Source organism: Embiotoca jacksoni, unplaced genomic scaffold (assembly GCF_022577435.1).
Source record: "Embiotoca jacksoni isolate LCO1_2020_lvr unplaced genomic scaffold, fEmbJac1.0.p SCAF_25, whole genome shotgun sequence".
In the NCBI taxonomy this organism is placed as follows: Eukaryota; Metazoa; Chordata; class Actinopteri; family Embiotocidae; genus Embiotoca; species Embiotoca jacksoni.
Window position 1 is genome coordinate 2,968,747 of NW_027185376.1, and position 26,724 is coordinate 2,995,470.

At 46.2% G+C, this 26,724-nt stretch overlaps 1 protein-coding gene across 2 annotated transcripts; it reads right to left on the reverse strand.

Annotated features, from left to right (window-relative positions):
- Positions 1 to 2,369: 2,369 nt before the first annotated feature.
- fam49bb (family with sequence similarity 49 member Bb) lies at positions 2,370 to 26,060 on the reverse strand. 2 transcript variants are annotated; one of them, XM_069159611.1, is made up of 11 exons: positions 25,973 to 26,060; positions 15,869 to 15,951; positions 14,529 to 14,650; positions 13,329 to 13,434; positions 9,111 to 9,250; positions 7,494 to 7,571; positions 5,273 to 5,389; positions 5,093 to 5,172; positions 4,888 to 5,014; positions 4,729 to 4,799; positions 2,370 to 3,222 (listed from the first exon to the last, which is right to left on the reverse strand). In XM_069159611.1, the coding sequence occupies exons 2-11, from the start codon at positions 15,939 to 15,941 to the stop codon at positions 3,159 to 3,161; spliced, it is 978 nt and encodes a 325-aa protein (XP_069015712.1). In that variant the 5' UTR covers positions 15,942 to 15,951; positions 25,973 to 26,060; the 3' UTR covers positions 2,370 to 3,158. The 2 variants fall into 2 exon arrangements, with proteins under 2 accessions (XP_069015712.1, XP_069015713.1); XM_069159612.1 differs by lacking the exon at positions 25,973 to 26,060 and adding an exon at positions 22,541 to 22,646.
- Between the last annotated feature and the right edge of the window lie 664 nt (positions 26,061 to 26,724).

A 26,724-nucleotide genomic window follows, 5' to 3' on the forward strand; every position in this document is an offset into this window, starting at 1 on the left:
AAACACGCAGCTCTGGAGATACTTGGTCAAAATAAACGCGTTAAAAAAAAATTGTTTTTTAAACTACAGGAGCAAGAAGAACTGCATGGAGAAATAAAATTTAAAAAAAAAACAATAAACAAAACAACAGGAGGGAGATGGCGTAAAGATCACGAGACGCAACGGTGGCATTTAAATGCATGGAGAGCAGAGACAGAAAAGAACAGCGTGGAGGTACAGCAAACACGAAACTGATGTTGGGGGGGGGGCAGTAATAGACCAGGGATACCCGCCAAAATAAAAGCACAGAAATATAGGAGAACTGCGTAGAGAAATAACAAACAATAAACAAAACAAAATAAGAGAGAGAAGAATACAAAGATGATGAGTGGCATATGAATACATGGAGAGTGAAGGAGAGAGAGGAGACTCCTGGGAGAAGCTCGCGGACCTTCAGGGTGGAGGAGGTTCAGGCACCATCTTCATATTTAATAGCAACTGGAAATCAATACATGACAGACAGCAAAGAAGACAATAACTTCTGTTTGGCAGCCCAAAAGCCAATATTCACAGATCCCCTGATCCTGCAGCTTCCAGCATGAATCTGTAATAAGATCTGAGGTGCATTTATCAAGTTCTTTAAAAAACTTGGGTCAGTTTAGATTTCTCAGCTCCGGTCACGCCTCCTTATCTGTGCTCCGTGTTCGGACGCGCTTTTCAGGGCGAGATCAATCTTAAAACACCTCCGAAGAAAGGTTGACCCTGTGGCGCCAGATTAAATACAGCAGCACCCCCCACCCCACCCCCACCCACCCACCCCTCACGGAGAGGGGGGGTTCATTCATCTGGGTAGCAGAGTCGCCGTCTCCGCCTGCAGCAGCTGATGATGCAGCGTGAGCGAGAGCTTCTGCAGCGACGGCGGGAGATCAGCTGGCAGGAGAACAAGGTCGCCGCTGCCCACCGAGAAGAAGTCACGGCGACTTAACAGGCAGATTTTTCCGTGAGCTCTGCGGGCTCTACAACCACATTCGAGCTGCATTCATTCATTTTTTTTTTTAAAAAAGAAAGAAAATACAACAGAAGCTACACCCCATCTCCCCCCTCCTTTTTTTTTTTTTTTTTTTTTTTTTCTAGAACTCTCTCCCTGAAGGACTTTAAAACTCAACCAGGATTAAAGCACTCTCCTTCCTCCCGTCTCCTCCCTCTCGTTTTCCCTTCCTCTCTCTCCCTGTCTGTTAGTGCAGCGATGCTGCAGCGGACACACCCATCCACTCTCTGCTGTCTCTCTTTGACCCTGAGAAGTTGTGCTGATGGTGCTGCAGTGGCCACACTGGAGCGGGCCTGAAGCAAGACCTAAAAAAAAATTTTTTTTTTTAAATAAAGGGAGGCTGAAGAAATAGAACGAAAAAGAGGAGTGAAATGGATTAAAAGGGCGTTTCGGTTGGTTTTTCTGATCAGCAGGAAACCTTCGATTTAATGTGGAGGGAACAAATAATGGATCCTGAAAAGCTTCTTTTTTTTTTTTTTATTTTATTTTAATGAAAAAAAGATGAGCACTTGTCATTGCCATCATGTAATTATGTTTCTTAATGAGCCATTAACTGCAGTAGACTGGAAGTGGTCATAAAAGGCCAAAATAGGACGGCACAAATGAAAAATAACATTCAGTGAATGTGCAACTGGAAAATTGAATGTTTTTCATTAGCAGGAAGAAAAAAAACATGACTTGTCTGGTTACTCAGCCTTCACAAGGGTGGATCTAAAACATGGATGTTGACTCATTTAAAGGTTTTCTTTTGGGGGGGGGGGGGATAACACTCCCTCGAGGTAAATGTGAAGACGAGGCTTTCTAATTCAGTACTTTCATAATTGTACACCAAATGTGCCTTACAATGTGTCACTTCCTGGTTTTTGACCAACGGGCACGGTGCACACCAACCGGGATCTACCGTTTCCTCTCAACTCATCAGCACAACACAGTAAAAGTGTGCGAGCTTGGATTGTTTTGAAGGCAACTTGCAGTTTAGATTTTGGACTTCAGGATATTGAAGAGACACCCTTCTCTTAAATATTGATATTGAAACTCTCTTTTAACTCTTTCCACGAAAGCGAATAAAAGGTATTTCGCCACTTATGTCAAAATTAGTTATTTGAGGTACTGAAATGAAAGAAGCCGATCTCGTTTCAAAGAAGAAACATCTGCCCGCGCCACATTTAATCGAGGCATCTGATCTGAAATGTGTTTTCCTCGCTGCCCGTTTTCTTGGTCAAAAGAGAGAATCTCGCTACTTTTCACGCGAGAAAAAAAACAACCAAACCTTTCGCAATGAAACTTCCTCTCAGCCATCCGGAGACGACTCGAGATAAGAGGACAAACCCAACGAGGCGGCTTGTAGAAAACAAGAGTTCTCCTTTTAATTTCTTCAGCCACAACATACTGCTCATTTACAGTACAGACTCCCAATTTAATCTTGATTTTGCAACACATCACAGTTTAAAGTTTTCAAATGAAAAATACAACACAACTATGAAAAAGAGGACATATGCACAAATTAAAACCTATAAAAAATATAAAAACAGTATCTTAATCTCATTTTGACAAGTACCATTTCAATAACAAAACATTTCATAATGCATAACAGAGCAGACAATGAAACTGAACCATTAGTTTTCTTTTTAAATAGAAGGAAAAGACATCATTTTCATCATGCAGAGGATGTAATTAAATAACGAATCAAACAAAAATAATATATACTTCTCTATATATCTCTCTCTCTCTTTTAAATTTTCAAGTCAAAGCACTCGGATCCCTTTTATAGGGAAAAACAAGACAGGTTGAAAAACACCGGAGGATCCGCAATGCTTTCATTAGCTGCCATCGTCGCATGGCCTTTTATCCAAAAACATTACATCTCCGCAACATCTTTTTGGCACAGAAAAAGACGTTCATAATGGCAGTAGCATTTTGCATTATAAAAGAGGGCGGAGCTGGAGCTCTTTTTTTTGTGTGTGTTTGGTTTCCATAAAAAAAAAAAAAAAAAAAAAAAAAAATAGAAAAGAAAAAACAACCTCCCCCCCCCGCCCAAAAAAAACAAACAAACGGATAAAAACATTCTGTGCAGCGACATCAGTCAGGAGAGCGAGTGGTGTCTCCCCACAGCAGTCGCAGCAGCTCCGTCCTACTGCAGCATGCTCTTGATAGTCTTGTTGGTTGAGTCATCATTCAGATGCTTGGTTGTGTACCTGCAGGGGAGAGAAGGTGCAAATTAGCAGCGCAATATCGTATTAACTTAAGCACCAAGCTATTGTCAGCAGAGATATGCTTCAGTTTTCAAAATAAAAGTCTTCTTTTGGCTCAAAAATGTCACTTGCAGATGATGCATCACTGCCGCGTATTTATTTACGCGGCAATACTGATGCATCAGCTTTTCACCGTCGTATCATTTTGAACTATTTGTAAACTATTAGTCCAGTGGTTCCCAATCTAGGGTTCAAGCCCCTCCAAAGGGGTCAAAAAATAAATCTAGAGGTCGTTAAAAAAAAAAAAAAAAACGGTTCAAGAAGAAAACACAACTTTTGCCTTTTTTTTTTTTTTCTTTTCAAACTTTTTTTGTATTCCACCGAATCCTTTCACCTCTTTGGCCTCGAAAAGTTAATTAAAACAAACCATCTGATGGGAAATCACACTCCGACGCACAAAATCCTCTGGTTTCAGCTTCTGAAATGATTATTTTTGCGTGTTTTTAAATCAACTGAATATCATTGAGATTTAATGTTCACCCTTTTTCTTCTTTTTTTTTTTAAATAAATGAGATTAAAACCTTGGAATGATTTTTTTTTTATTCGCTGGACTCTTGTGGCGTAAACAGAGAGCAGCACACAGTTATTCAACTAGTTTGTGCCCCCTACAGAGAAGATAAGAAACGACTTCTTCTGTTTACACACCGGAGTTGCAAAGTACAGAACTATTGCTGCCGTTACATGTTGTTCTGTCTGCAGACATTTTACAGACTAAATGATTCATTAGGAAAATGATCTGCATATTAATCATTAATGAAAACAACTGTTGGCTGCAGAGCCGCTTTGACGCAACTAACAAACATCTTGAAACATGATTTAGGACCGCGATCGGACACAGCTTCATCTGAACAGTATCAACGCCCTTGAGCAGATCTACTTACGTCCCACCACCGCACGCACCTACAGCATTTGCTCACCCTTCTGATGTAATCACAGAGAAGACAATCTGTCGGCTTTCGCGCGAAAAATGACCTCGCCGCGGCCGGCCCCGCCCTCCAGGCCCCGCCCTCCAGGCCCCGGCACGCGGAGCGATCGGAGGTCGGCGGAGGAGGCGGCCGCGAGCGTTGGAAACGGGTCGGGGTGTCGGACGCAATCGGCCTTTCGACACCCAAACCGGACGGAGAGTCACAGCTGACCCGAGTCCTCCCCACGATGGAGCGCTCCGGAGGAGGATGAGTCGCGGCGCTGGAGGCGCGGAGGGGGAGGAGTAGGAGGAGGAGGAGGAGGAGGAGGGGAAGTGAAATAAACCGAGAGGTCCGTCCGCCGCTCGTGAACGGGCACCGAAAATCATCCGGCGAGCAGCGCGAAGCAGCCGTTTTCCCTTTTTTGCAGCGAGGAGTGCGCTCGCTGCCACACTGCAGCCACAATCACATTACACGCTGGGCAGCAGGAGGAAAGGAGGAGGAAAAAAAAAAAAGAAAGGACAATTTCATTTCAATGCGAGCTGACCTGAGAGCGTTGAGAAGGCCTTCTACGCTGTTCGGAGGCTGATCTTTGAGGACTTTGATGCAGCCTTTCATCTGCGGACCCAGAAAGCAGCACGTTAGCGTCGGGAAGGAGGCGGCGAGCGGGACCGCGGAGCGTGAAAAAAAAAAAAAAAACACTCACGTCGATTTTGGACGACTTGGCGAACGCTCCCACGGGATGGACGTAGTCGTACAAGATGATGACCCCGACCATCACCCGCAGGCAGAAGGACACCGTCTCCTCGCTGGTGAAACGGCTGCGGTACTCCCTGGCAGGGCGAGCGGGAGGGATTAGACGCGTGCGAGTCCGGGACGGGATATTGAAACGGGCGCAGGAGGTCACTTACGGCGTTTCCAGCATGACTTTGCACACACTCGCCATTGTGCTTAGGCAGTCTGTCGTGTTCTCGATGGGCAGGTTCTTGTTCTGCGGAACGATGAAAGGAATGAGCTTTCATGGAACCGCTTCAAAAAAAAAGAAGAAGAAGAAGAAAACAACAACTCCCTGCTCGTCCTGAGAGTCTCACCTCGGATACAAACTTCGTTGTGCCGTCACTTAATGTCTTCAGCATGGGAGTGGCGTCGGCGTAGAAGAGAGATATCCGATTGGCCAGTTCATTGTTGACTTCATTCTCACCGTCTGCCTGAGAAATCATGAAAAAAATAAAAAAGAAATAGAACATTTTAAAAACTTCTTTCTGGTAACAGGAAAGTGTGTTGTTTTTTTTTTGTTTTTTGTTTTTCACCTCCAAGCCAAGCATCACGATTTAACCTGGTGGCCTTTTTGTTCTTTGTTTTTCCACCTCTGACCTCATTAAATGCATATAAGGACTTTTACTAGACTGTGAAATAGAAAGCAGAAGATTTGCTGCCAGTGGAAAGGACCCCTTAACATGTGCAAAAAGAAAAAGTAAAAAAAACACAAAAGGTGCCACTGATCACGCGTGTGCGTGTGCGTTTTCAAGGAAAACAAAACCCATTTGCTTCAAGAGAAAGATTTCTCTCCCGTCACAAATGAATGAGGCAGAAGACATGAAATATCACCCGGAAGCATTTGAAGTTTTGTTTGGCATCAAGCGGCTTCAATGGATTTGTTTTTGTGCAAACGAAAAGCCGTTTCATTAAATCAAATCATGACAGGAAAACACTGATATGAACCCGATCACCGAGCCCTCCCGCCCCTCCCGGTCTCCCAGCTGGCTAACGCATCCTGCTGCTTCAGACGCAGCGAGACACTGAAAACACCTGGCGGATAACAAAAGGATAAGGCGTCTCTTGAACAGCCTGTTCTAAATTTGTCTGCGTATTTAAATAACAAGAACACTTTCTGCTTTTCAAGAGACAGGATATGAATAACGGGCCCCAAACTTTCGAACCAATTTCGTGTTTTAACAAATGATGACACGTGAGCTCAAAGACTGTTGTGAGCGGGACGGATGCGTTTCATCTGGGATGTCTCCGTGAGTCAAGTTGTCTGAGCGGTGACTAAACCCGCGTTACTGACTGAGCTCCGAGGAGCGACGGCAGCCGGAGCGTCTCCCCGGCAGTGACAGGTCCCTGACGACGACTTGTCAGAGCCCATTTGCCTAATGGCACATTCGGGTTTGAAGGATTAAAAAAAAAAAAAAAAAAAAACGTCCCGTCAGCCGCAGCCGGGTCAAAGCGGAGAGCGGCTCCGGTTCATTCTGCTCGCACGCCAAGAAACGCTGGAATCGAGCTTCTTTTTTTTTTTTTTCCTGCTGCTGCAGAGGATCTTTCAGACACGCTTGAACGACACAGGAGAGTCAGTGGGTCCATAAATTACAATTTTAAGAGCCGATGTTCACAAAAACAAAATATAGAAAACGTCCTCCGGCACGCAAAGAGCACTTAAGGACATCTTCTCTCTGAGGTTTAAGGTCTCGGACCTTTTAGGGTGCTTTCACGTCCGCGGTTTGTTTACTTAAACGGACTGCACCTCACGTCAGCGGTGACGAGACGCCAACGTAACGCAGAGCTTTCCGAGCTTTCGCACATGCAGCGTATTTTCTTGGTCCAAACCAAAAGCAGAAAACGACGCGCTGTCGCGTTTTAGTCCCGGTTCACTTCGCATGCGCCATTTTTAACACCGAAGCGAAGGGAGTCTGGGATCGCTTCTGGAATAACGCGCTGGGCTAAATGTGCTCGTGGGATTTGTGTTGTTGGTATTTATTTTTTTTTTTTAAAATCAGCTGAGAACACTGAAGTCCTAATAACGGAGTTAAAACAACAGCAGGGATTTATGACCGAGCATGAATATCACACCCCCGACTTCCGGTAGCGTCACCTTTTAAGCAAACAGTTGTTTATTTACACATCAGGCAGCCGCAGAACCACACGAGTCGTGTTTCTGACCGCCTGATCAACCCAAACTTTTTTCTTTTTTTTGCGACCTTATATCTAAATTTCAAGCTGCTAACTGCTCCACTTTGGTCAGCAGCTCGTCTCTAACTGTGTTTGTGTGCTGCAAAGAGATAACAGCAGGAAGCGCAAAAACGTGTTTTTAGGGTCGTTTCCTGCAGCAGCTGGGTGAGACCGAATCCAAAACATTGAAGCCTGCGAAACCAAAACAAAGAGCGTCGAGGCGCCAAAAAAAAAAAAAATGCTCTATCGAGTTGAGGAATGAAGCACAAGTAGGGAGTGATTAGGTCTCCGCGTCTCCGTCCCCACGTGGGACACTTCTCTATTCGCAGCGTCCTCGACCGCAACGGAGGGGCTTGACGTGCTCACCGGTACGTTGTTGATCCGCATTCGGCTCAGGGTTCTCCTGTAGTAGCTGAAGTCGTTCTGAATGGCAGGATTTGTCATCTGGAAAATAAATAAATAAAAAGGCATCTTAATACAGAGAGAGAGAGAGAGAGAGAGAGAGAGAGAGAGAGAGAGAGATAAAGACTTGTCTGTAGGTGGCACAGCCTGCAGCGGGACAGTCGGCTCTGGATCAAACACGGCATCGTCGTGACAGGATGTTTTAGCCAACAAGGCAGAAACGTAGCTTTGGGGGGAAATGACATAAAAAAGAGCACTGATACAATAACAATTTCATTTTGCTGAACTGGATTTGAATCGTCTGACACTCATCCCACCCCCCCCCCCTCTCAACCCCCCACCCACATGCCCTCTCCTCCCTCTTTACAGTCGAGCGGAGCATCGGCGCAATTTCTGACCAGAGGGTTAACAATTACGAAGCTGACAAAACACTACAAAGGGTCTCATTAAAGGAGAGGCGAGGTCGGAGAGAACGCCGGACGAACGCGGGACTGGAAAGCCTCGGATAAAAGGCCACGAGAGTCGGTTAACTTCTTTGACACGGCTCCCTGCGAAATATGAATCGTGTGGTCTCAACGTGGAGCCAAAACTGGTCACTTAAAAAAAAAATAGAAGGAAGCCGGCCAACCAGAGCGCTTCTTTCAAACGTCACCACCAGCGAAGGCTCATCATGTGGTTAATTATCCTCATTCCTGTGTGAGCCTGTCACAGTCAAAGCTGCACTGGCAGCATGCTAATCCCCGCTACAATAGACTGGTACTCGGTCTGTGTCCACTGTGTCCACCAGGAGAGACAGGCTGCTTCGCCAGGGAGGGGCTGCACACCGCCCAGACACTTTAACTAGGTCAGAAGCCCGTGTATGGGTGTGAAAGATTGATGAATAGGCCTGGCATGGCACCTTGTATGCCCCCCCCCCCACCCACCCTCCTACCTTCGTGTTTTTTTTTTTATCTTGCCAGCCTGGGTAGTGGGCACTAATTGGGACGTTGCAGCGAATCGCCTCGGGGAGCTGAGTGGTTGTTTTTTTTTTTTTTTAAAGTTTTCGTGTCAAAGGAGCAACGCCGCAGTCCCCCCCCCCCCCCCCCCCCCCCCCCACACACACACACACTGTCTGAACCGATGAGCACTCACACAGCTCTGTTTTTCTGACAATGGGGCGTTCGACCAATGCTTCGATTCCTGGTGTTTTCTGGGTTGCACGTCTGCAGTTTGCGTCTCGACTTCGAGCCGAATCGAAGCGCCGGAAGTTTGCTCCTCCAGTCAATGACAAAAACCTGCCACGGTGAGCAGAAGTCGACGACGACGACGACTTGCGGACTTCTTTCCCCCGCAATAACCCTCGTTAGCCATTCCACTGACGCCCACTGTGTTATAAAACAGCCGAGCGGTGTCAGGATTCTAATTAAATGTTAATCACGCGCTCACCGGGGCTGCCGTTTGAAACCGCAAAGAGCTCAAACAAATTAAATAAATAAAAATCAATTCGGGGGGGCATCGGTATCGCAGCAGGGGAGCGTCGGGGCCAAAAAAGGTGGGGCTGACGATGGAGGACACGTCGGAAGAAGCGAGACAAAGTCGTACTTTCAGCTCGTCGAAGCGCAGAGTGAAGTGCAGGATCTCGGCGAACTGCCTGGCCAGCGCCTGCTCCCGCTCCAGGTGCTGAGTCGGGTCGCTGTACGTCTCGCTGGTCAGAGCTCCCAGGAGGCTGTGCAGCGCCGCCTCTGTGGGGTGGGAGGGAGGGAGGGAGGGAGAAAAAAAAAAGAAGACAGATTTGTGTGATGAATGTGCGGCGCTGTCAGAGGACGAGAAGGTGGGGGGGGGGGGGGGGAGAGAGAGAGAGAGAGAGAGAGAAAAATGCGCCTTTTAGTCAGATATATCGACTCATCTTATAAAGGCCTTGAGGTGAGACACTTCAGCTGATGTTTCGTCTTCCAGGTCATCAGTTAGAGCTGCTGAATAGTTTAACGCTTGTTTTTTTTTTTTGTCATTCGAGCAGCCAGTTAACAGCTCCGGTGGCACGGCATGCAAACGGTGCAAAGGTCAGAAGGAAGAAGAAGAAGAAGAAGAAGAAGAAGTGATGGGGGTCGCGGGGCACGGCGGTGAACACTCTGGTAGAAAATGCAGAGGAGCGCAGACACGGGCGAAACGACGCGGCGGCTGCTGCTGCTGCTAACGATTATATTTCTTATTGATTAACCGGCCAATTATTTGTGTAGTTTCTATGATTTGACCAGAAAATTAACGGAGTGTGTGCTTGTTTGCTGCTTCTCTCCGTTTCGTCGCAGTGAAAGGGAATAGCCTCAGATTTTAGACCGCTGGTTGCGTCTCCTGCTGCTCTGGTGAAGTGAAATCTAATCAATAATCACGTAATTGGAAAAAAAAAAAAAAAAACGAATATTATACAATTGGAATGATTATGTAAAAATAATCATTAGTCGCAGTCCCAATGCGTAACAACGAGGTATAAACTGAATGTGTGTTACACCAGCAACCCTCAAACTGCATTGACTTTCATACACATTTGACCTGCATCAACAGCAAAGTCACATTTCTTTCAATACCCCCGCAAAGTTTGCCTCAAAAGAGCTTCGCAATCGGTGCGGCGCAAAACACCCTTTACTCGCCCACCCCCGCCCAAAAACTGGAAGGAAAGTCAAACGGCGAAATGGATCCGACTCGGTCAGAGGACCTGCTCTCGACGTGGATTACGGCGAGATGTACGCGAGCAGAGCCGAGGCGTCCTGATTAGGGCAGCGACAGATAATGGGGCAGCGGTGGTGCCCAAACTGCCCAGGGCCCAGTGCCAGTCTCTGGAGGGTGGAGGGACAGGGACGGGGACAGGGGCAGCCCATCCCCCCCCCCCCCCCCGCCCCCCCCCAGAGGCTTTCCTGCTCAGATGCAGATGAGACATGGGACTAATTATCTCATTGGCATGAAATGAGTGTGTGTATGTGAGGGGGGGGGGGGGGGGTGCAGGGGACCAGGATTGCATTCAAGCAGGATTACACTCATTGTTTTGACAGTAAGTAAATACAAAGCCTGCGCCCATGCCTTGACACGGCATACCCATAGACCCACCATTCGGCATGCGTGAGGAGCAGCGGCAGGGAAATGAGGAAAAGATGAAGTGAAATATGGTGAACAACTTCCAGGAAGAGTACGATTATTAAAACAGACATGTCTTGTTCAAACACCTAGTTTTGAAAAAAAAAAAAAGAAAAGAAAAGAAGAAAAACGAGAAAACCGTCAAAGCCCAGAGGGAATATTTATTTATAGATGCAGACGGTGCTCAGAATTCAGTCTAGACGCTGAACGAGTGGCTTCAGCAGTGATATAACCCAGACCGGCTGAACATCTGACGCAATAAGCTGCGCCGAAACGAGCCCTTTAAATAGATCGGTTCGGGGTGTATTTTACAGTTCTGGCCGGTTGCAAACGACGACGCAACATGCTCGACATAACCCAGAAGATTCGGGGCCGATTCGGGGCAGCGGCCTACTCAAGATAACCGTGAGAGGCCTTTTAGGAGACGGACGGCGAGCTGGCAGTGCGGCGCGGTAAATTGAGCACGTCTGCCATTCGGTAATGACTCCCATCTGCTCGGGCCGGCGATCGCAGCGGAGCAGCTGATTAAAAATGGCCTTAGTGGTGCAGGTTTTTTTTTTTTTTTTTTTTTTTCTCCTCTCTAGATCGCAGTCAAAACAGAAGTTAAGATGGAGCTGCTTTCAGGGACCTCAGAAATGAGTCACTCTAGTATGTCGGGAAGTCGGGGAGGGGCGGGGAGATGTCTGATCTCATCAGGTCATGGCGGAGCAGGCGAGCAGAATGAGGGCATGCAGGCGCTTTACTCGCCGAGAGGGGCGTGTCAGAGGACGGCGGGACTCCAGTCTGGATACCCTGCAGTCTCTGACGGACCGCACTCAAAAAGTTTCTGTTATTATTGTTATTATTATTATTATTATTATTATTATTATTATCAGATCTGAATTTAAGTTACAACAAATCTACAAAATCGCAAACAACCGTGTCACTGATCGGTTTGTTTCGTTTATCAAACATTTTTTTTTATATTTGCTCGTCAGATTAATAATTTAGGTGCTTTTCTTTGTCAAATTTATATTTCAGTGTGAAGTATCATGGCGTCGAGCAAGGTGCGCGTGTCTTGTCCTGTCAGCAATATTCGATCATTTGAGGTGTCCATGGAGGAGCCTGTAGTTTGAGCAGGATTAATGTGTCCCTCAACTTTACATCCGTCGTCTGGCGCTTATTGGGAGTCGGGTTGCCGTGGCGACAGGTTGAGAAAGGTAACCTTCCTCTAGTCTGAGCTTTACAAAAATACTTTTTACGCAACTGGTTAATCATTTAAGTCTTTTATCAACCGAAAGTGTTAAACTGTGCTCATTCCAGTTTCTCAATGTTAAGTGCTTTACTGAATATTAGACGGTTTAAACGTCGGACAAAAAGCGACATAAAGGATCCGTCCGTTATCCTGCCGAGTTCATCCAACACGAAAACACAGACACCCATTCACACCTACAGCCAATTTAGAAATCAGTTTACCTGACCCGCACGTCTTTGGACTGAACAGTACTAATCGCTGCACCACCGGGCCGCCCCGATATAAAGACACGAGGTTACATTTTGAGTAGGTTTAATGCCAGAAAACTTATATTGTTTTGTCATAAGTGTTAAATTGAAGTGTAATTTGGGTGTCAGTGCAGGAAGTAGTTACAGGAGCATTTTATTATCAACAATTATTATTATTATTATTATTTTTTTACATATTTGCCTGCTTCAGCCTCTCGTGAGATTTCTGCCGATTTCGGGAGGTTTGTTTTGGCGGGGAAACGTCTCCCCTTCTTTTAAACGCAAAGCGAATTACGTAATCCGCTCTCCTCTGCAGTCGCGCTCTGGAAATCCCTCCACCAGCCTGCAGTAAAAGGACTCTCAGCTTCATGGGTATCGGGCGGGACAGCGGGGTGCGGATGCCGCCGTGGCCCCTGAAGCCAAAAGTCAAGGCAGTGAAATAGAGCAGCAGCGGAGGCCGGGAGGTGACCTACTTTGTTGCATAACAGCCGTCGCCGGGCTGCGGTCGCCCGCCGCCGCCGCCGCCGCCCACCGCTTCCCTAGACTACCTTCTCCTCCGCCGGGATCGCGGGGTCGAGGGCGTTGAGGCACGTCGGCCATGGCTTCGCCCCCTCCTCGCCCTCAGGGTCATAAGAAGATCAGGGAGCAGTAAGCCTACGTCCCACCCCCACTTGCATCCACGCTAATTAAATAACCTGCGGTGCCATCCTGCACAGAGGTCAGTGCAGCGCAAGCAGCGCGTGGAGAAATGTGCGGCTGTGGCGGGTTTTCAAAGCGTGTTTGTACAAGGCCGCCCGTGCGTGCTGTGCGCGTCTGCGTCGCAGCTATGTTGACTTTTACAGGTCAGCGGTCGATACTGCAGATGCACTTGCAAACAATTAAGGTCATGTGCGGAGGTTGTGTCTGGGCGAGGGCGCGACAGAAGACGTTTCTCATGAAGGACGTCGCCTCTCGTCCCTCGCGGGTATCAAATTGGGAACTTCAAAACGACAAGCGGCATTTAAACGTCCCGGCAGCTCGCGCTAATGCACATTACAGAGTGCCGGCGTCACTCACGGCATCGCTTTGAGTTTGAGGGAGATCTCTCAGGACACCCGAGCTCGCTCCGCTTGAAACAGTAGATGTGTGAGTCTCGGTCTTGGAGCCAGTGATGTAACTTTTTCTGTCCTCCATTATAACGTTCTTGTGGAGACAGAGCAGGCGGGTACATACCTAATCTCTGAGAGAACTGGTAGAACTTCTTCAGTTTTCCCACCAAGGGAACCACAGCCGCCCACGCCTGCTCCTGTAACGCCTCATCGTTCGGGTTCTGGATGGCCTGGAAAGAAATACAACGAAATGACTGGTTCGGAAAAAGTTTGGAGGTCATGACATATTTACATTTCATCGGTAAAAAGTCTATTTATCGGAAGGTTTAAGTCTAACGCAATCAATGTAACCTGAATTTGTGTGGAGGAGCTCAACTGATTTTACACAGCAAAGGTTTTGGAGTGCGTATATGAAAAGGCCTTCAGTGGCTCCAGAGGGAGCCGCGCCGAGTTCAACTGGGTATGAAGACCACAAGTTTGAAAGTGAAACAGATGTTTCGGCTGTGAAGTTAGAAAGACCTGGAGCCCGGCCCTCATCTCCACTTGCGGCTGGTGGTTCAAGGAACTATTAGCTGCTACTCTTATAAGTCTGAATCTCCAATCAAACAACTGGAGGGTGTGTTGCATTGTGGGTACTGTAGGAACCAGCTTTTGAACAAAAACAACAACGCAGTGGAAAAAAATAGACCTCCGATCTTGTTTATCTTTTTACTTTTACTGAGACCTGAATGTATTGCCAAACGATTGAGGATTTTTAAAAAGCTAAAGTTCCCTTTCTTTTGGATATAAGAGATGGTAAAAACATTATTTTCCTCCTGAACTTGCCATGAAAGTTGAATAATGCAGGGATCCTTAAGGCGATTTAAGGTACTTAATTCCACCCTATGGTCACAAAGCTACTGCTCTCCTTCCTTAGTTTGAATTAAGAAACACTGGAAGCCATAATGGGATGATGACACTTCTTCAGCCTCACATTAAATACATTTAATTGCTTCATTTGTAGGTCAGGGCTTAAAGAAATAGACTGAGGCAAGTCCAAACTGATTTAATAACTATGCGACACGTGTGAAGGTTATTCATTTGACTTTAAAGCTGTATTAGCAGTTATATATGGCGGACAGACTGGCCAAGGGGACGCAGTTTGTCAGAAAGAACGTGCAATGTATGCTGCAAATTACAGATCAAAAAGATGATAAGATTAGAGGGAAATCATGATCCAGTTTCCAGGCAACGATCCTAAATGCGGCTGTTCCGTAGTGTGACGAGACAGTCTGCTCTGACTCTGCAGCCGTCAGTCAGGGGTGAACAACTCCATCAGGTGTACCTCTCTGATCTCCTGCCCCGCTCCCTTGTAGGCCTGCAGCTCATCCAGGATCTCTTTGGCGTCCTTCAGCACCACGTCCACCTGCTCCCACACCTCTCGCTCCGCTTCTGTGGGCTGGGCATCTGCAAGGGACGACGACGACAACAACAACAACGACGACAACGACGAGGTCAACGGGGCAAATCTGATCGCAATCTAATCCACATCGACTCAACATACGGTTAAATACAGCTCTAGGAAATCCACCAAATCCTCCGATATCACAGTTTAATAAGCAACTTCCTATTATGTAAATGAAAGTTCAGTGAAATCATCTCATCTCCCCGCTGCTTCCCATTAAGGTTTGACACCGCCTACTTTACCGGCTGTGAGAAGGGAAATGGAGCAAGAGAAGAGAAGACAAATGGAGAGGGGTTGTGCGCACTCTTGTAGCTTTGTAACCGCTCTGGGTATTGAGTTGGATTTGTTTCAGAGTTTTTATTTAGGCTTGAGAGACGTGGCGGTGCAGAGGGGGGAGGGCAGCACCGTGAACCTTCCTCCACCCCCTGGAGCGAGAACACCTTGCCAAGTGTGATGACTGCAACGAACCCCCTGCTTAAGAAATACATAAAAACACAGCTCATATTAGCTGCTATTGTCTGTCAGCTGCCTATTCTATTTCTTATTATCATTTATTTTCATTTAAAATCATGATTTTTATTAGGTGTGAGCCCTTCTGGGTCTAACAGCCTTCTGAAAACATAACTGCAAGGCTGAAAAAGTGGTTCATTTAGAGAAAACTTTGGAATACTTAGCAATGATGAATAAAGGCATCTCCAGGATACAGCACTGTGATGTTCTTTTAATATATATATATATATATATATATATATATATATATATATAAAAACACCTAGAAAGAGTGTGAGCTGTATGAGAAATTGTTTTCTCTGAAGGTATGACTGCGTCTCTGGGTTTGCCAAGTGTGAGAATAGTACAGTACAGGTTCAAGCCGTGTTAAGGGGGCCTTAGGCTACACGGCAGCTGAACTTCAGTGCTTGAGATTTGAGGAGGGGGCTCTGCTGCAACTCTGCCCTGATTGATATTCTGCACACACTACAGCATGGAAAAGGCAGGTTGATGGAAAAGTGCAGAAGCTCTAGTGGTAGATTTGATTCTTTTTGCCGCTGGGAGGAACATAGTGTAAAAGATAAGGGGAGGAGGGGGGAGGGGTGTGTGTGTGTGTGTGTGTGTGTGTGTGTGTGTGAAAAGACTTAAGAGTTGGGAGTTGATAATGTTATGGAAAGATATACGCGTGATCAATATCAGGAGTGGGAGCAATTACTTGAAAAGAAACTCACTTTCAAAATCGAGGAAAAAATTGGGCTCCTGTTCCAGATCTGTGCATGTCAAAACTTTTAGTAGGTTCCCCATGTTATGATACCTGTTGAGGGGGAAAAAAAGAAAGAAAAGAGTGAGACAAATCAATAAAAAAAAAAAAAAAACAAGATAAAGAAGAAGAGTGCAGCGGTAAAGAGAGCAGGTGGTGAAACAGTGCTGTATCCATGGCACCTCCTGCTCTGCTTCACTGCTCCGGTGCCTCAGACGTGCCCAGAGCTCAGACACCAGCACCCCCCCCTCCCTCCCTCTCCTCCCCTCCCCCCTGTGAGACTGTGTGTTGTTTGTGTGTTGTTTGTCTGTGTGTGTGTGTGTGTGTGTGTGTGTGTGTGTGTGTGTTTCCTGCGCCCCGGCTCCTACCAGCCAGATGTCAAACCAAAAAGTACCAAAAATAAAAAACGCAGTTTGAGTTTTTCTGCTTTGCTGAGCTTCTTCCCAGCATTTGTACCAGTTTACGGGCAGTTGCATGCAAAGCAATCCATTTTACTGTCCTCCACAGGGATACCACTTATAATCTAATCTCGCACGAAGTAGGCAGCTCTTTGCCGCACAATAATGCATCCAATTAAACATTCATGAAGGAAGTTGTCATGTAAATGTGTGTACGAGAGAGTCTGCTCTGTTCATAAAGTTCAGCGTTTGTATGTGAATCGGACCTGCGGTTGTATTTGCGGGCTCTGAAATTGACCTGATCATGTCTGCAGGAAGTGCAATGCAGTGTCTTGGTTAAAAGGGATGAAACGCGACGGCAATATTTAACATGCCTTAGCAATGCAAGTACTTACAGAGCATGTGGTGGAGTAACAACACCCTCATATTTACAGCAGGAGTACAGCGCAACACGGCAACACAATACAGGAGCCCGCAGTTTATTAACACACTATTCAAATGTGTTCTTTGAGCAGAGTTGGACAACAGATGGGGGGAAAAAAAAAAAAGTTCTCCCCATTGATGCCAATTTATCATACGAAGCATGCAAAGCCTTTAATAATGAAGCTCCATTTTACATTAAAAGATCTCCGAGTAGAAAAGGAAGCGGAGCCTTCAGCTCCTCTCGCGCGGAAGCAGCTCCCAGTTTGGGTTTGCGAGGCAGACACAAGCTTCTCTATTTCCAGGACGAAGCATAAAACTTTCCGTTTTCATAAAATGTGTAATTAGCCTATTCATTTTGCTCTCTCTCTTTGCATTTTTACACCGCTAATGTCGTTTAATATTTCGCCGACATTGCTTTTTAAATGTGGTTGTTTCTCTCTGTTTTTTCTGTAATTGTAAAGTGTATTGGGGCTGTGCTTCATGGTGATTTTGCACTATGAATAAAATTGAATTGAAAATAATTAAATCATTTAAGCTATAAAATTAAAAACAAGAAGGGCGCTCGGAGAGCGCAGACCTCCACCAGGGCAAATAAGCCCACTCTTCTTTGTTATGAAAATCTGAACCCTTTTAGCAATTTATACAAAATTCAGGCTGGTCGTTTTTTTCACAATCATGTAGACAAACAGAAACGGGACAGAAAGCATAACCTCGTTATGGAGGTAATAATGACCTTCACACCGCGCCAAAGCTTGAAGGTATCAGCTATTGTGTCCAATAAATATAATATAAAACCATCTATATATATATATAAAAAAAAAAAAAAAAAGGATATTTATTCAACAGAGTTAGGTGAGAAACAAAGAATGTAAACAACTTCTCCACTCAGTATCGTTTTTTGTTTTTTTTACTCTGTTAAGCAACTTAGACTTTTAACATTAGGTCCTTTAAGGTAATTTAAAAGTGACTAACCAGCAGAGGAGTGCGCAGGGAGCCGATATGATCCTCCACCAAAACCGACTGTGCACCATGAGGTGAGCCCCGTGGGTTTCGACCTAGAAAATGACTAACCGAGCAACACACCACTGCTACGCAGCATCTGTAGTATTGCCGTGGCCTGTCGAAACTTTCACACTTAAAGTGGATTTGAAAAGCGTTCAGTAGCATCTGTGCTGATAGTGGCCGAACAACTGGACCGTTGTCACACCTATGAGAAGTAGTAAATGATCCTCAGGTTACAGGAGAGGACGACGGGACTGTCCAGAACTTTAGCGGTCGTACTACACCCACATCTCCCCCTCCGAGCTACACAACACACACACACACACACACACACACTGTACATCTGTACACCTCTCAGCTGTGAGCAATGAAAAGTGACAGACTGGCTGCGCTCTGTCGACCCTCCGACTCCTCGAAAGCAAAGACGCGTTTCTGTCCTCAGAAGCGGAGGTCAACAGACATATGACAAGTCGGGAGATCTGCGGGAGTTCGTGGGGAGAAAAGAGGTTTCAGGCTTAACCCTTGGTGACGGAGCGGAGACGGACGGGATGTTCTTTGAGAGGGCGAGAGAGAGGGGGGAGTGCCGAGCCGTACTTTGGCAGGCAGATGTCACCTGAGATGAGTGACAGGTGAAAAGCCAATGCGGGTGAGTGAGGGGCCGGTGGTGGTGACAGGGCAGCTCATGGCAACGCGGGTAATGCGGGGAGACAGGGGAGGTGCTGCGACAACAGCAAAGTACACGCTCAGCAGTCAGCAGCGCAGGGTTAGACGAGGTGGCTTTTAAAATGCATGAGATGCATTGGTGGGCGGAGGGAAGGAGGGAGGGCACGTGTATTCTTGAATACCTAGCAGTGGATCATGTCCTCATTTTTTTTTTTTTTTTTTTTAAGGAGAGAATGTTTATGATGAACAGGCAATTTTTCCCTGACTGTTTGAGCACGAGTTCAGAGTTGGAGGCAGAACGAAGACTGACGAGGTATTCCAGATTATTAGCATCTATTAAACGTCATTTTAAAGCCCCAAAAAAAACCAACCTGAAATTCTCTGGTTTCTGCTTTTCAAAAGTTATTTTGATATTTGCCTCAGGATGCCAACAGATGACATTTTTCTGTATTTTTTTTTTTTGTGGCATTTCCAAGACAAAATAAGCAATATATTGATCAAAAAATGTATCATCAGATTGATTATATACAAATTCCATCACATCCAATGTTTTTTTTAACTTTTGATGTTAATGTGGTTACTATCTTTTTCCGTTGCAGCTAATTGCATTTCTCATTTAATCCTGCCCCCGGCACGAAAATAGGATTATTTTCTTTTCTTCTCTTTACTTAAAAAAAAGCTCCTTTAACAACCGTTTCTTACTCGTCAAACCGAGCGACCACCTGCAAGGACCCACCTGCCTTGTCCAGCCCCGTCTCCTTCCCCTGCTCTAATGTGACCTGAATGTCTGACTGTGCCAACGCTGGCACCTCGCTGGCTGTCGGAAAGCAGCACCTGATGCAGCCTCAGAAGGGATGAGACCTGTCACTGACCTCACCCTGCTGGAGGATGTGGGCACTGGCCGTCATCGCCGGGCCCTTCCTCCGGTCCTCTACTGCCACCTTCCAGCCGCTCGCTGACTGGACTCGCCCTGCCAGGCTGGCTGGCTGGCCGGCTGGCCGGCAGGCAGGCAGGCAGGCAGGCAGGCCCGGCGGCCCGGTCTCGCAGGGATTCATCGAGGGCACTGGCAGCCCCACCGATGCCCCCTCGTGCCGTTTGAAACGAGGTCATTTTAAGGACGGGGGTTTCAGGGGCTGCATTTCAAAGTCCACCAGAGTCCAGAGAGTCTTCAAGTGCACCAGAAAAATAGCAGATTACACTTGTAAATCTGGCAGCTTATTATATCTCACTTTTCCCGTTTAAAATTCATCCTGAGAGTCATTTGCAAATCACATTCAAATTAAGTTTAAAAACCAAAACCGACTTTGCCGCTCATATGGACTCACTTCAGAGGCATTTATGACAATTCGTACTACTAAGTGTAACTAGTTGCTTAGTGATGTGAGTACAGTGACAGTGTGGATATATAGATACTGTGTCAGAGAGAGGAACAGAAGCTCCCCCCCACCGCCCCTCCCTCGGTGGCTCCAGTAGCACCAAGGAGCCCTGGCGGGTCCCGGGCACCACAGAGAGCCCGACGACAGCCTTGTTGTTGTTTTGAACCCCCCCACTGAGCCATCGCGTGCTCTCAGGGAGGGAGGGAGGACTGCTTCCAGGGCCCGGGGCAGAATCTGACAAGCCGGAGCCCGCGCAGCTCTCCCATTGGCTGAGCTGATCTACCCAACAGCTCACTGTATCCATGGAGTCCAAAAAAATTTGGTGCCATTGAAAACATTGCAGCAGCCAATCAGGAGCAATCTCCGGGTGAAGAGCGAGTACAGTAGTAGTAGGACTTGAAAGCACATGAATATATTAATACAGATGAGGTAATGCGCCAAAAACAGCGGATTAGTCGGGGAGTGAAGTCAACTGGAGACGATGGAGAAATGTTTAATTCCACCACTGAGCACTTTGTGTTTTTATTCGATTTGACTTTTCTGTGCAGCTCAGCAAATTCACATTTTTATGATTCTTTGTTGGGTTTTTTTTTTAAATGAAAATAATGAATAATAATAAATCATATACTGACGAATATGAGCAAATTATTGCATTTTAAGTAGAGATAAATACAAGAATACATGTTGTCGCTATTACATTTATTAATAAAATGTCATAATGTTGGATGCATAATAGCAAAAAAAAAAATAATAATAATTCAAATTAAAAAAAAATTCAAATCCTGAATATTTGCAGGTTGCAGATGGTGCAGAGGAGGTTGAAACTTATTTTTTGGGGGGGAAGAAGACACCAAAACAGTGCCACGCCCATGCAGCAGCCTGACCTCTGGATGGCACTGCCTTTTAACGTGTCTCCCCCGTGCTCCGCGCCGCCTCCTTTTATTAAAGCGCACCGACAAGCAGGCCACAGCTGAAACCGAGCACTGCGGCAACGTCCTACAAAAACACGGCTCGGGGGCTGATGGCTGGCTGATGAGAGGGGAGGGATAGTGCTGACATTCCACTACTCGGCTGCAGCATGAGGATCCACGTGCCCCGCTGCTTTACTATGGAAGGAAAAACAACGCCCTCCCTTCACCAGCCTCGGCTCGGAGCGTCACGTGGGCTCCGCCGTGGACAGGCTGGGAGCTCGCCTTGGGTGTAGGAGGAGGAGATGGGAGGAGGGAAGAGGGAGGAGAAGGAGGAGGGAGGAGCGGGGGGGGTATGGGGCGAGGCAGGCAGACAGCCGTGTGTGTGTGCGTGTGTCTGTGTGTGTTTATGTCTGAAATTATGTGGGTCTGAAAGGGGGGGGGATGCGTTGCTCGTTTTTTTATCATTATACAAATATTTGAATTGAAAACAATTTTTTTTTTTTCCCCCATGTAGCCGAGGAGGTGTGTTGGACATTTATCGCGTGCGTGGAAGGGGAGGGATTTGAAGCGTCACACTGCGGCAGAGGCGGGCAAGAGCAAGGCAGCTTTAAACTTGACCTAGATTTCCCGGGTGACATGCCACATCGCATTAGCCCACTCGGCCAGACCTGGACCCGCCGGAGCTCGCTGACACTGGCCCGAGTCGACAGGCAGAAAATGGGGGAGCACTTCCCAAATGGGGATGGCATGTATCAACCCCTACAGTTCCCCCCCCCCTCCCCTCCTCAACTTCTCCTCACACCACAATCTCCTGCCCAGCTGACTAAAAATGGCTTAGCGGGGGTGAGTGGCGACAAGGAAAGAGGAGGAGGAAGAGGAGGGGTGGGAGGAGGGGGCGGGGGTGGGGTTATTCCATTTGTTTGTTTATGGGGGTGAACTGATTACCTCGTAGCCACGCCTCTGTACGGCTGCACCCGCGTAAACATCAGATAATACCTCCCTCACCCAGATTCAGGCAAATCAAAACAAACCCTCAGCAAGACTGAATCATGACAACTGACGGTGACACTTGAGGTGACGTCCGGTATCGGCTGTCTCATCTTTATTCCTGCGACTAAAAATACTCCCTCTATTAAAAAAATTTTTTTTTTAAAAATTAAAAATGTACAAAGCATCACCACAACCGCGATGAACCCAATCACACCACGTGAAGAGGAAACGCAGAACATGAAACCGGCGGTCGGTCCGGAGAAGCAGATCAGAGAGGAGGATGAAAGTGGGAGCGCCTCATCCTCGGCTAAGCTCCTCTCTCTTTGGACGGCACCTGATGAAAGTTGGAAACCATGGCAACAGGCACATACACAAGAGTCAGCTAAAAAAAAAAAACGCCGGCTCCCATTGAAACGGAGCTCTATGGAGAGGCTCTCAGCGCTGCTCTTCAGCCACACCGATACAACACTTTATACCATCAACACACACACACACACACAGACACCCTGCTCAGTGTTCATTTCAGATCAATGCATTTAACCGAGGCTGCAAGTGGACTTGTGCGCCAACACCACGCGGGCCTCTATGATCATCTCAAGTGAGGATGCTGCTCCGCATTCAAAACAAGACTGGAAATATTTAGTGACAGATGAATCTGAGAAATACGAGGAGATGTAGAGAAAAAAAACAAAAAACACTCGGTGGTGTTCGTATGAACTTTACTGCAAATTTACCACTTTGATTCTCCGCTTTGAACATCTGCCTCTGAAAGAAGCCTTACCCCACCCACCCACCCTCCCTCCCCTCCCTGCCCTTGTAAGTCCTCTGACTCCTTCCTGAGATGTGTTAGGGAATCATTAAGGGGGGCATATTGACTCACTGTCGTCGGTCTAAGCAGCACTCTCCCTCCGGGGCAGCTGCCTCCTAAATCCATTCACACACAGATCTGCCATTCTTCTGCAGAAACAGCCCCGAACCATCATCACTCGACTGACCTTCTGACTGAAAGTGGCTCACCAGCTTCAGCGCATCTTTAAAAAAAAAAAAAAAAATCTCACTTGTTTGTGTCAGCGCTCGGTCGGGAGCAGACCTGTTTACATTAGAGCGCGTTAAGACAAATAGAGCCGGACTTAAATTTAAGAAACACAGTGAAACGTGACCTGAAATGTATTTTTTTCCTGCTCAGTATTTACCCTAACAGGATTTTGGGTGGGGCACGGAGGAGGTTTTTGGAAGGATGATAAGTGTCAGATTGAAGAGCGCCGGGCGTTTTCATTCAGTAGGAGACGAGTGCCATCTGGAGGATGGAAACAGCTGCGCATGCAAGGCGGGGAACATTTCAGGACAACCACTCCCCAAACCTTAAACCAGCATGTGGTGGCTTTATGGATGCTTCTGCTTACAATTTACAAATGCAAATCACAAGTGACAACTTTTAACAATGAACTGAGTTTGTCGAAATCTGTCGCCTTCCACAAAACTCTTTCGGGAAATTACTACAAAGAATACAAATTTCTGACTTGGACAACATGTCATCGTGCTTAGACGAGGAGAAACGCTGAGATCCAAGAGCACCATCCAGTGTTTACATTAGGCCATTTCAGGAGAGGTGCTCATATGGTAACGCACGTGAAGAGTATAAGTGTTCATTCTGTGTTTCAAAACTAGTCTGCCAGGCATTAAGTTTTTCTACAGGAGCGGCGGCAGTCGGCGAACTCCTCAAGGAAGCCTGGGCAGGAAGTTACACGGTGTCAACCCCCCCCCCGGCGGCATTAATAATAGATACCCGAGGAGAAGCTGGGAGCTTTTAGCTGACATAACAAGCCACTGTGCATATTACACCCACTCAGACGTATCATCTCCAATTACATATTCAGAGGGTGGGGCGGCGAGTGGGAGGCCAGAGCATCTTCCGTTATGCCGAGACAAGTCTGGATAGCTCTGAATGAGCGGTGACATATTATTATGCATTCTAATGCGAAAGCGAAAAATACAAGTTTCTGTCTCTAATATGGTATAATTTTAGAGCTATAAATCTAACAAAATACACTATAGTTTCAGTGCACAGTCCTTCTTCACCTGCAACACTACCAGGCTTCCCCAGCTGGGGGCAGTGTCGGCCTAAATATGAGAGTAAAAGAAAAGCTTCACCTCAGGCTACTGTACCACACCTCCCCCTGGCTTAGCGAGGCTAATCCACGCTGTTTCTATTCACACAAAAACTCAGGCTGTTGTGTCAACTCAGCCCCATTCTCCATGTACAATGCAACGCGTATACTGTTCCCCTGTCCCGCCACAGGGGCTGTGTACTGTGCGACAACCTAAATAGCTCGGCATTCGGGCTATTTCAGTGAACGGATTTGAGTCTTACTGACGGCACCACGGCTTTATGGCATGAGCCTAAACACACGCACACACGCATTACGTGGGGACACACTGACTTCGTGATCCTATATACGAACCACCTGAGGCCGAGCTGTCAAAACGTCGCCGCATTCCAGCACCAGAGCTCAGCCAATCGAACGATGGCTGTGTGTCATGGTAACAATCTCCAAGGAGACGCAGAGGAAAATACAACAGGGATGGGCAGACGCGCGAGGAGGGCGAAACGGTGGTATGTTTAACGGGGCGAGGTGAAGTAAAAGACAACCTGAGGGCACAGAAATGGCTCCTTTTTACTTTGAAGGGAAATGTAAACAGGCTCGCTTTAAAACTACACAACGGTCAAATATTCTTGTCCAACATCGGGCGCATGTTGGGTCATCCGGGAGCGTGAATCCAGTTAAAAGGTCAAGACCACAAAAGTAGCCAAAACATCTCTGATGTAACTGTACGAGAAGAAGCGTGGCGTCCGAGCTGCCAGCTTGTCGTGTGAGCGGTGACCCTGTGACCCTGTTACATAAACACGCTGGCCTTGAGGGGGAACAGGAAGCTGGGAGCACCTACATTACTCAACTCCCTTTTTATGGCCCACAATGCACTTCATTTCCTGAGCCGGCATTGCGCATACACCCACAGCACAGAACATTAAGGCTATAATAATAGGCATAGGTGCACCACAGGCGGTCTTGCATAATGACATGTCTGTATCTGAGCACACGGGCTACTAATGCAGCTCTGAAATGGGAGTTTTTCAACATGTTTAACTCTCCGTAAGATCATGTGAGGCTCATAAATCGTATTATCACAGGCCATTAGATGACTAGTTATGCAAGTAACTACACTAAAACCCTAAATTGTACAGGAAGAAGAAAAACTGTCACAACTAAAAAAAAAAATTAAAAAAAAACTGGCAAGGTTTAAAGAATTATTTAAGTAAATGCACCTCTAAGTCTTTTTCTTTGCTAAATTTAGAGAGCAGGAGTTGAAATGACACGAGGGACAGGATTTAAATTCGCATCGGCTGAGACTCAATGTCCACAGAGAGAAATGTAATGTTACATTCAAACTCAAGTACCAAAAAGTGACTAAATTTCCCCCTAAAAATGTGATATATAATTTTTTCTAGTTGGTATGGAAACTGAATGAGCTGCATCCTCTAATCTCTGGGCCAAATGTATACAAGGAGCAATAACAGAGTGCCAGTAATGGAGCAAACAACCCGTCTTTGGGATTTCAACCAAACTTTGCATTGAAAGCAAAGCAGTCACGACAGAAGTCATCCAATTTTTTTTTTTCCCCTCCCACCTATACCGAGCACACATAAGCATGGAAAAGACGACCAGTGGAAAGAAAACAAATTAACTGACTGAACTGCCATTTAGAGAATCGCCTGCATTCATTCGGAGTCCTTCAGCAAATACGATGACTTATACTGGTTTGAAAACAATGAAATAAAATCGCAGGCGCACCAACCTGACTGATGTACAGTAATTTGCATTTTAAACAATCTTCTATTCAGACATAGTGGTCGATTCAAATCAGGAATGAGTAATGTCTTTCGACATAAATAAGCACGTAAACAACTAACAGCAGACATGTAGATCGTTATCTGGGATGGAGGGGAAAAACCTGTTGCATGAAAATAACCTAAAGGTCAAACTTTGCATTGATGAATATGCAGACACTTGTGGCCTTAAAAGGAGGGGGGACCTTTTTACCCGAACTATGTCCTTTAAACAGTAATAAGATACCCACAGTATGTGTTCATTGAAAAAAAAAAATAGCCTGGATGTGATCACAGATGCAGACGAAGTGGAGAGGATTCCAGTGAATACTAAAAATGATTGCGGTCCACTCAAATAATCCCCGTCAGGTAATTATGTAACAACCGTGGCGGGCCTACAGGTAAAGACTTGGTATGAGGACTTACCGGCAGTGGAGCCGTGTGACTGGCGGTCAGGAGCAGGGAGGCCCGGCCTGGCAGGTGGCCCCGGGGTCACAGTCCTCCAGCTGAGGTCAGCCTCTGAAACACACGGCAACGATAAGAAATCATCAAAACTCTGGGAAAAAGAAAAAAAAATTAAAGAAAACAAATTACTCCTTAAGTCAACTAAATCTCTTGAACACACAAGTTCTCGAAATGAAATACCTGAAGAAATACTTTTTTGCATTCTCACTGGAGAAAATGACATTTAACTTGCATTTGACAAATACGACTGGTGCACAATTCACACATACTCGTTACACCCAAAAAAAAAACAAAAGATCGCATGTCATTTTGGTTCCCTTTTTAAACTCGCTTGTAAAACACAAAATAAATCACACAAAAGGGAAATATATTGTTACCAGAGACTTCAGATAACACGTTCAGTGTTCTTCTGGCCTACTGTATCTACCTCGTGTGAAATACAGGCTGATTGTAGAGTCTATAAAAAAAAAACATGGAACAAGCAGACTCAAACAAAAAAGAAAAAAAGCAGACCACTTCCTATTGTGTAACACTTCCTCTGATTCAGCTCAGGTTTTCGACAAGGCTCCCCGCTTCCTCCCGTTACGCAGCTACGACACAATTGACTCAATCCAGCTCACGTTTATGTGACAAAAACAACCAAAAAAACTTAATTCGAACTAAATGGGCAGATCAAAATATGATTAAAGTATTGCGTTTCTGTCTGAGGGAAG